General features: G+C 45.3%; 1 protein-coding gene across 1 annotated transcript in view; it reads right to left on the bottom strand.

Moving 5' to 3' along the window:
- Positions 1–9,461: 9,461 nt before the first annotated feature.
- Ovol2 (ovo-like zinc finger 2) overlaps positions 9,462–10,410 on the bottom strand; it is a 31,958-nt gene continuing 31,009 nt past the window's right edge. The window contains exon 4 of the mRNA XM_013027066.1: positions 9,462–10,085. Coding sequence (XP_012882520.1) covers positions 9,769–10,085 — 317 coding nt within the window. The 3' untranslated portion in view covers positions 9,462–9,768. The remainder of the gene's footprint in view (positions 10,086–10,410) is intronic.

Genomic DNA, 10,410 nt, shown 5'->3' with positions numbered 1-10,410 from the left:
CTAGCCTTGAGCTGAAGAGCTGAGGGACAGCGCCCAGGCCCAGAGTTCAGGCCCCACGACCGGACCCAAAAAAAAAAAAAAAAAAGAATAGACCATATATCCTTATTTGTCTGTGGCATTTCTGGTTTGTGTAATGAAGTGTGTGTGTGTGTGTGTGTGTGTGTGTGTGTGTGTTGTTTTCCAGTCCTGGGGCTTGAACTCAGGGCCTGGGCATGTCTCTGAGCTTCGTTTGCTCAAGGCTAGCACTCTACCACTTGAGCCCCAGCACCACTTCCAGCTTTTTCAGTGTAAATGGTACTGAAGAATGGAACCCTGGGCTTCATGCATGCAAGGCAAACACTCTACCACTAAGCCACATTCCCAGCCTTTGTATAATGAATTATATAGTCACTGTGATCCAGAAGGACTCCAAAGGTTTTGCTTTGAGCAACTAGAAGCACCAAGGCAACGTTTTCTGATAAGAGTGACTATGAGTGAGCTTTGTTAGCAAAGGGTGGGAATCAGTTCAGGTTTGAATCTTAGGAAGTTACTAATAAGACATCCAAGTGACTCTTCAGCACAAGGTCATATGGAGTAGGTGTGTGGAGTTATGGAGGAGCTGTGGGGCGCAGGGGAGAGTCAAGTGTTGCTAAGATACCAGGAGCATGAAGCCATGATGCCCTCATATTCCAGTGAGGGGAAGAGTCCCCAGGCATGGCAGTACAGAAGCTACAGAGTTAAGGGAGAATCAATAAAGCAAAATGTATTCATCAGTTTTTATCACAGTAAGAAATATATCTGACATAGGTTGCTAATGAAGAAGAGGTTTATTTAGGGACATGGTGCTGGCATCTGCTCAGATCTCATGAAGGTCCTCTCCTCCAAACTTTGTCACATCAGGGTAGGAAGCAGTTTGCAAGAGCTTCCATCACCAAGCAGGAAGAATGGGAAGGGCTGTAGTGTGGCTCACGTGATAGAGCAGCTACTTAGCAAATGGGAAGCCTCCTAGCTAAGTCTTAGGTTCCTACTCAGAATTTACCATGTCATTAAAGCCCAAGCTAGCTCCTAAGGAGAGACCACAAGGGACGTCCATGAGGAATAGAATGAAAGCCTCCTACTATCAGGCAGCTTTGACCATCGAATACACAAGTGACCAGCCTTCAGATGATTGGGGTACTAACCTTCAAGACTTCAGTTGGGAGCCCTATGCTGGGCTGGGGGCTCTGTTCAAACCACTGATGGACAGACTCTGTAGTTTTGGCCTAGTGAGATACACAGCCATAGTAACTGGAACACCGTATTTTTTCTCTGCAGTATCTACTGTGGTATATATTTATTTTCTTGTTTATTTATTATCTGTCTTCCCCCAAGACAATGTGCCCTCCTTAAATTCAGAAACTATCATCTTCCCTCCCCACCCCCCTTTTCTGGCTTCCATATCTAGAAAAGTACCCAGCATACTGTGGGCACTGGAGAAATATTTGTTGAACAAATGAATCTTTGCTAATTAAAGAAAACTGCTCCTTACTATAATTCGCACACCTTCTGCTGAGGCGGGTGACCTTTTCCTGAAGAAAGTGTTCTCTGGTGTGTTTTGGACCAGCTCCCTGTTAAAAAATATCTCTTGTCAGCCATCTGGAAAATGATAAAGTTGGAGCCATACCTCCCACCATATACCAGGAAATAGTCCAAACAGATCAAAGATTTATACATGATAAAAATGAAGCCATTAAAGTCCTAGAAAAAAAAAAAGCATGGCAGAACTCGGATATAACCTTGGAGTGCGAAAAAGGTCTTTCTAACTATGAGTCTATCTCTAGCACTCCTAAAAGAAAAAGATGGACTAATTCAAACCACCCCAAAATCTACCTGGGCATCAGTGTCTCATACCTGTAACCCTGGCCAAGAGCAGTAGAATCAAAGTTTGAGGCCAGCCCAGGCAGAACAGTTCCAAAATTCCTGTATCAAAATAACCAGCAGTTGGGGTGTTACTGGCTCGTGCCTATAATCCTAGCTATTCAAGAGGCTGAGATCTGAGAATTATAATTGGGAGCTAGCCAGAAAGGACAAATATGAGAAACTCTTATCTTCAAATAACAAGCAAAAAGCTGGAAGTGGAGATGTGGCTCTAAGTGCTAGAGTGTCAGCCATGAGCAAAAAAGCTGGGCTGGGAATGTGGCTTAGTGGTAGAGCGCTTGCCTAGCATGCATGAGCCCTGGGTTTGATTCCTCAGCACCACATAAACAGAAAAAGCTGGAAGTGGTGCTGTGGCTCAAGTGGTAGAGCACTAGCCTTGAGCTGAAGAGCTGAGGGACAGCGCCCAGGCCCAGAGTTCAGGTCCATGACCAGCAAAAAAAAAAAGAATAAAAAGGGAGCAATATCAAAAGCCAAATTACGTTTAGGAATAAAACGAATTACTTAAATCACAAAAGGCTAAAATTTTCTATACTCAAGCAAGCAATCAAACAAAAACTTCAAGATAACAAAGAAAAAAATGATGGAGAAGAGTGGCAAAAACTCAATGGGAAAGCAGATATTTAGGCAGTTCACAGAAACAAACAGCCCATAGTCATAAGACAAAACATTGAAGCCAGGCACCGGTGCCTCATGCCTGTAATCCTAGCTAATCAGGAGGCTGAAATCTGAGGATCGAAGGTCAAAGTCAGCTCCAACAGGAACATCCATGAGACTAATATACAATTAACCACCAGAAAACCGGAAGTGGTGCTGTGGCTCAAGTAGTAGAGTGCTTGTCTTGAGCTGAAGAGCTCAGGGACAGTGCCCTGGCCCAGAATTCAAGCCCCACCACTGATTTAAAAAAAGAAAAGAAAACATTGAATCTCTTTCTATCACTTGTAGTAACACAAATGTGAAACAAAATAACAATGAAAAACTATTTCTCCCTTATCAGATGGGCAAAACTCCAAAAGCATAGTGATACAATGTTGGCACAAGACAGGTTGCAAATTGGCAGTTTTCTGTAAGGGTAATTGAGCTCTATTTACCAATGTTAAGAAAACCAGCAATGCTAGGTGCCAATAGCTCATGCCTGTGATTCTAGCTACTCAGAAGACTGAGATCTGAGGATCTTAGTTTAAAGCCAGCTCAGGCAAGAAAAATCTTATCAATCTGAGATTTTTATGGCCCATTAATTAGTAAAAAGCTGGAAACGGATGTGTGACATGTGGTAAAGCACCAGCCTTGACTGGAAAAAGCTAAGCAAGAGTGAGAGGCCCTGAATTCAAGCCCCTGTACCATCACAAAAAAAAAAAGAAGAAAAGAAAGAGCCAAGCACCTGTGGCTCAGGCCTGTAATCCTAGCTACTTAGGAGGCTGAGATCTGAGGATCTCATTTCAAAGCCAGCCCATGCAGGAAAGTCTGTGAGACTCTTATCTCCAATTAGTCACCAGAAAACCAGAAGTGGCACAGCGGCTTAAGTGGTAGGGCGCTAGCCTTGAGTTCAAGCCCCATAATCAACAAGGAAGGAAGGAAGGAAGAGAGGGAGGGAGGGAGGGAGGAAGAAAGAGAGAGAGAAAAAGAGAGAGAAAGAGAAAGGGAGAAAGAAAGAGGAAAGGAAGGAAGAAGAAAAGAAAGAAAGAAAGGGGGGATTAGGGATTTAGCTCAGTGGAAGAGCACTTGCCTCTCAAGTACAAGGCTTTGAATTCAGTGTTTGGTCTTCAGCTCTGAAGAGAAAAAAAAAAGGAAAAGAAAAGAAGAAAACCATATATATCACAGGGCTGGGAATGTAGCTTACTTGTAGAGTGTTGTCTAGCATGCACAAAGCCCTGGGTTTGATTCCTCACTACCACATAAACAGAAAAAGCTGGAAGTGGCACTATGGCTCAAGTGGAAGAGTGTTAGCCTTGAGCTAAAGAAGCTCAGGCCCAGTGCCCAGGCCCTGAGTTCAAGCCCCAGTACCAGAAATATACATATGCTATATTTCCTGTTTTGTTTTTTTTTAATTCACCACTCCTCCAAGTTAGACAGAGGGAATGGGAAGTAGTACAGCACTTGCATAGAATGTATAAGGCCCTGAGTTCCAACCCCAGCACTGAAAATTTAAAAAAAAATGTGTAGGAATAAAACAGACTAACAATTCAGTAGAAATATAGTCATTCATGCAGTTCACAAGAAAAGGAACTGAAAATTACAAGTGACCCATAATCATATGACATTCTAAGTACTGACAATTGCATTTCTGGGACTTTATCCCACAGATATGATTGTATGTATGTGAAATGACACAGTTACTCATTGTAGTAGTTAGCTATAGCAACATGACATTAGAAACCACATAAATGTCTATCAATAGAAGACTGGTGAGCTAAATTATGGTATATCCATATGACACAACACTAGACAGCTGTCAAGAAGAGTACTATTCTGGAAAGGACTATATTGGGCCTTTTGTGTGTTAGGCAAGTGCTTTATCCTTTGAGCTATAACCTCAGCCCTGGGTGTATTATTAAAAGAAAAATTCCTGTTACCAAATAGTGTGTATAGTATACTGTCTGCTAATTAAAACATCAAAGGAAAGACGGTGGAAAGCAAGAATACACCTATTCATATTTGCTTATATATGGGCAAAGAAGCTCAGGAAAGTTACACAAGAAGCTAATAACAGTGGCTAATTGTGTTGGCAGAGGAGAAACTTGGCAGATAATGGACCAATGTGGAGGGATGACATTTCTCTGCATACATTATTATATAAACATTTGAAAAACTTCTTCTAAAGATACCCCATAATTCGCAATAACCAGTTTACTCCTTTAGTTCCAAAAGCAGAACCTTTATCAAAACACCAATATTCCAAGGAGGAGACAGATCCTGTGTGGGGCCTGTGGACCTCTATTTTTATTTGCCTCTAAGAATCCATTCCTGGGTTGGGAATGTGGCTCAGAGGTAGAGTGCTTGCTTAGCATGCATAAAGCCCTGGGTTTGATTCTTCAGTACCACATAAACAGAAAAAGCTGATAGAGTGCTAGGTTTGAGCAAAATAAGCTCGGGGACAGTGCCCGGGCCCTGAGTTCAAGCCCCAGGACTGGGGCAAAAAGTCCACTCCTGTAATTTTTCTTTCCTCGCCCCAGAGACCTCCAAGTGAACTAGCTACTTGAATATTGGGTTCTTACTAAAGGGCTCATAGGCATAACTGAAAATTCCTACTCTCTTCCTCTTCCTCTCTCTGTCTCTGTCTCTGTGTCTCCCTCTCTCAAACACACACTAAGGTGTCAGTCATGTGTGATAATTGGCCCCTTTCTCATGATCAGGTTTCTGTGGTAAGCTTTATACTCCTCAGTAACCCCAGGACCTTGCTATGCCTAGATTTTAGCAGGCTTTGCTTTCTTCAGCTCCCCCCCCCTTTTTTTTTCCCTGAGATTCTCCCTCAATAAAACTTTTCCCAGAATCCCTCTCATCCTTTACTTCTTCTTCTTTATTTATTTATTTTTTTGCCAGTCATGGTGCCTGAACTCTGGGCCTGGGCACTGTCCCTCAGCTCTTCAGCTCAAGGCTAGTGCTTTACCACTTGAGCCACAGCACCACTTCCAGCTTTTTCTGCTTATGTAGTGCTGAGAAATCGAACCCAGGGCCTCATGCATGCAAGGCAAGCGCTCTACCACTGAGCCACCTTCCCAGCCCCTCCTTTACTTCTTGTACACAAGCTAAGACAGTCACAAAATAAATCCTTTTCTAAAAATAAACACCCAATAGACCCTTCTTTCAAGCACAACATGAACATCTATATGTGTGTGTCTGTGTGTGACTGTGTTTGTGTGTGTGTGTGTGTGTGTCTGTTGGTGCTGGTACTGAGGCTTGACCGCACTCAGGGCCTCACGTTATCACTTTTTCACTCAAGCTTGGTGCTCTACCACTTGAGTCATACTTATAGCTTTTTTTTGTCGGTCATGGGGCTTGAACTCTGGGCTTGGGCACTGTCCCTGAGCTCTTCAGCTCAAGGTGAGCGCTCTACCACTTGAGTCACAGTGCCACTTTTGGTTTTGGAGTGGTTTATTGGAGATAAGAGTCTCACAGACTTTCCTGCGCGGGCTGGCTTTGAACCGTGATCCTCAGATCTCAGCCTCCTGAGTAGCTAGGATTACAGGCATGAGCCACGGGCGCCCGGCACATCTAGCTTTTTTTTAGGGGGTGAGGTGGGGGGGGGTTCCGGTCGTGGGACTTGAATTCTGGGCCTGGGCACTATCCCTAGGCTCTTCAGCTCAAGGCTAGTGCTCTACCACTTGAGCCACAGCGCCACTTCCGGCTTTTTTTCTTTTTGCTTATGTGGTGCTGAGGAATCGAACCCAGGGCCTCATGCATGCAAGGCAAGCAAGCACTCTATCACTGAGCCACCTTCCCAGTCCTACTCCTACATTTTTTACTGGTTAATTGGAGGTAAGAGTTTTATGGACTTTTCTATCTGGGCTGACTTTGAACTTCAAGCCTAAGATCTCAGCCACTGTAATGACCTAATGCCAACCCAAAGCAGATATTGTGGCTGGACTCAATAGCTCATAGTTCTGATTTCAGTCACTAAGAGACCCCAGGTTCCAGGACTGATAACCAGTGTCCTAAATTAGCCAGATATCCTGGCAAGTAACTGGTCAGGACAGGACAAGACAGCAAGGTTGGGATGGGGAGGGGATTCGAAAGCTGAGATGGATTATCAGTTGGTTTTGCCTGCTATGGCAGAGAACATGAGTCAGCCACCATAATCCATTGGTGTCAATATATGGCTGAGAAGAGTGTATCTTCCCTATATTAACTGCCATCAAGTTGTAGCTAAATCCTCCCCGTGGCTCCAGTTACTGCCTCATGTAGGCTGGCACCTTTGGGTGGTAAGCTATAATCCTTCTGTACCTGTCACAAACATGGCTGTCACCCAGCCCACATTTTGTTAGCTTTCAGGACTGTGTGAAGGTGATCCTAACTCACTCTGAAACTCTGTCCAGGGATTTTTCCAGGCTCAGGACACATGCTTGGCCAATGCCAGCATGTGCAGGTTAGAAGGGCCCAGAAATGAACAGTTAGATGATATTCAAGCGAAAATGGACAAGAAGTTAATAGTTTCTTGTCCCTCCTTTCCTACCTCTCAGAGGCCCCTGGGGGGTGGGGGATTAAACTCAGTTGTATGCAGCAGTGACTCTTGGTTCTATTCCCTTTACTGACTTTTCCTTCTTGTAACCCTAGAGGTCCATACTTCTACAGATGCTTCACGGGATCAGCTCCTAAGCAGGATACTAGAATTTGAACCTTTGCCTCAGAATCTACTTGTCAAGGAAGCAAAACCATTAGGACCCCTCTGAGGCCCATGGACTCCCAGCTTCAACCATCCACAGGCTGACAAGATCCTGGGATAATGACACGTGTCACATGGCAGCACAACATGAAACCTGGGTCCCTGAGTGATGGACTAGGAGAACCACAAAACCTAGAAACTGCCACATGAGAAACAACCTTCTCTCCTTTATACCACAGAATTTTTGCCAGGCACCTTTGCATAGGAGCTGTGTTTTCTCTTAACCACCATGCCAGCCTAACATCCATTTCCCCTTCAGATCTTGGCATCCTGACTTCCTTCTGGGGCATCACCTTCCCAGGGGCATGACTGACCTGCTTGCTGTACCTGATTGGATGGAAGCAAAAGCATGTGGCTCATGCCTGGGCCAAAAGGGCACCATGCATCCCCAGGACATAGTGATGGTTCAAGTGAGTTCCAAAGCCAAACCCAAGGTCTCAGTCTGAAAAGGAAATCATTTCCTGGGCTACCATACATTGGGATAGAAGCCCTGACAGTGGATGAGTCTCCACAAGAGCCTGGCTGAGAAAAAACTACCATGGGGAAAATGGAGGTAAGACATAGAGTTGAAGATGAGAGAGGAGGACATTGTTTAAGCTCTGGCTACACCTGAAACTGAAGCCTTAGTCTTTAGGGAGTACATGTCTTTCTCTGCTTACCCCTTTCAACCTGGCTTTCAAAAGAGTTCTATTTAATAAAAATTTGGCCAGCTAGGCACTGGTAGTGCATGTCTGTAATCCTAGCTATTCAGGAGGCTGAGATCTGAGAATTGTGTGGTTCAAAGCCAGCCTAGGCAGGAAAGTCCATGAGATACTCATCTCCAATTAACCACTAAAAAGCTGGAAATGGATCTGTGGCTCAATTGGTAGCACTCCAACCTTGAGTACAAAAGCTCAGGAAGAGTGCCCAGGCCTTGCCCCAGGGCCAACAAACACACACACACACACACACACACACACACACAAGTCTTGGTATGTGGCTTAGTGGTAGAGTGTTTGCTTAGTATGCATGAAGCCCTGGGTTTGATTCGTCAAAAGCCGGAAGTGGCACTGTACTCAAGTGGTAGAGTGCTGGCCTTGAACTGAAGAGCTCAGGGACAGTGCCCAGGCCCTTAGTTCAAGCCCCAGGACCAGCAAAAAAAAAAAATCTGGGGGCTGGGAAGATGGCTCAGTGGTGGAGTGCTTGCCTTGCATACATGAGGCTCTGGGTTTGATTCTTCAGCACCACATTAGCAGAAAAAGCTGAAAGTGCACTGTGGCTCAAGTGGTAGAGTGCTGGCCTTGAGCTGAAGAGCTGAGGGAGCGCACTCAGGCCCAGAGTTCAAGCCTCACAACCGACAAAAAAAAAAAAAGTGCCATGGCTGACCAGCCTGTCCTGTTCAACTCACCCAGCAGCTTATGAGTCTGAGGCTTTCCTGACCAAGGGGCTTCCCAAAGGAGGGTCTGGACCCATGTTCTGCCCTTCCCAACATGGAAGTACCATGGAAATGTCTTATCATCCCCTGGGCAGGCTATTTCCATTTTCCAACCCCATCTCAAGGTGGCCTTGATTGCTAACCTCCTCTGCCTATGGGGATGGGACTCTAAAGTAGGGAGCAAGAGGGAAGTCACCAAAGGTAGCTGCCCAGTGCTGGGTTTTCCACCAACCATCTGTTCTACCCAACAATCAAGATTAGTTTCCTTGGGCTGGGAATGTAGCTCAGTGGTAGAATGCTTGCCTAGCATGCATGAAGCTCTGGGTTCAATTCCTCATTAACACATAAACAGAAAAAGCCAGAAGTGGCACTGTGGCTCAAGTGGTAGAATGCTAGCCTTGAGCAAAAGAAGCTCAGGGACAGTGCCCAGGTTGAGTTCAAGCCCCAGGACTGGCAAAAAAGAAAAAGGGAGGGAGGGAGGAAGAGAGGGAAAGAGGAAGGTAAGGAGGGAGGGAGAGAGGGAGGGAGGGAGGGAGGGAGGAAGGAAGAAAGATTGATTTGCTTCCTCACCAATACAACTCAAACTTCTCCCAAGTTACTTGGAGTCCAAAAATCACACAAAAAACCCTAAACAGGGTTTGTAACAGGGTTTCACTCACTTGAATGTTTCATTTATTAAAATAATTCTGTAAACTCTGTCAACATATTCATTTTCCTGGCTTGAGTAGCATTTCAAGGCACCATAAAATGATAGTCTCTTCAAGAGTACCCCTCTGTCCGTGTATGAAAATTCTACTTAAAAACAAAGCAACAACAACAACCACAAAACATGGAGTGTAGAAAACAGACTTTGGTTGACGCAACCAAGTTCAACACGACACGCAGTACAGGGTCAGATGTGGCAGGGTAACTAAAGACCTGCGAAGAGATCCTACTGCTCCATCCAGAAAGGACACAGGGGAACTGAACACTTGTCATTAAAAAACAGCCAGTGGGATAAAGGTTGGGTGGGAGGAACACCCTCACAACCAAAATCCAGGTAAAGGTGGTGAGGCTGGTATCTCTCCTCCCCTACATGTCCTCACTTCCTTTCCTCCTCCTCGCTCAGAGTGATTCTCTCCTGGTGTGTGGATGTCAGCTTGCTCTGCAACAGGGCCGCCAGTTTTTTGGATGTCTTTTTGAGAAACGTGCTGCCCGGATGGGCACTGTTCACATGCAGGTACAGGTCTTCCTGGGTGGGGCCTGTGTAGCCACAATCCTCACAGACATAGAGCTTGTCTCGGCGCTGCTTGTAGGCATACTGCTGCTGCACCCCATGGATCTTCTTCAGGTGGGACTCCAGCGAGCAGCGCTGAGTGAAGGCCTTGTTGCAGACATCACATTTGTAGGGGCGAATGCCTGCAAGAAACATCACCAGTTGGTTCTGGCCAAGCCACAGACTCGCACCTAGAAAACCACTAAAGATTGCCACCACCAAGATCTGTAACAACCTGAGGGAAGTAATCAAAGCAGGGCAGCAGACTGACCACAGAGACTCAATATTCACACAGCAAGCTTACTACACGTTGCCACACAAAGAGCAAAAGTCCCCACCCTCAACAACAACAACAACAACAAAAGACCAAGCACCTGTGGCTTATATCTGTAATCCTAATTACTCAGGAGGCTGAGATCTGAGGATCACAGTTCAAAGTCAGCCCAGGCAGGAAAAGTCTTAAGAGAC

The sequence above is a fragment of the Dipodomys ordii genome, unplaced genomic scaffold (assembly GCF_000151885.1).
Source record: "Dipodomys ordii isolate 6190 unplaced genomic scaffold, Dord_2.0 Scaffold99, whole genome shotgun sequence".
NCBI lineage: Eukaryota > Metazoa > Chordata > Mammalia > Rodentia > Heteromyidae > Dipodomys > Dipodomys ordii.
This window is presented reverse-complemented; position numbering and strand designations above follow the sequence as displayed.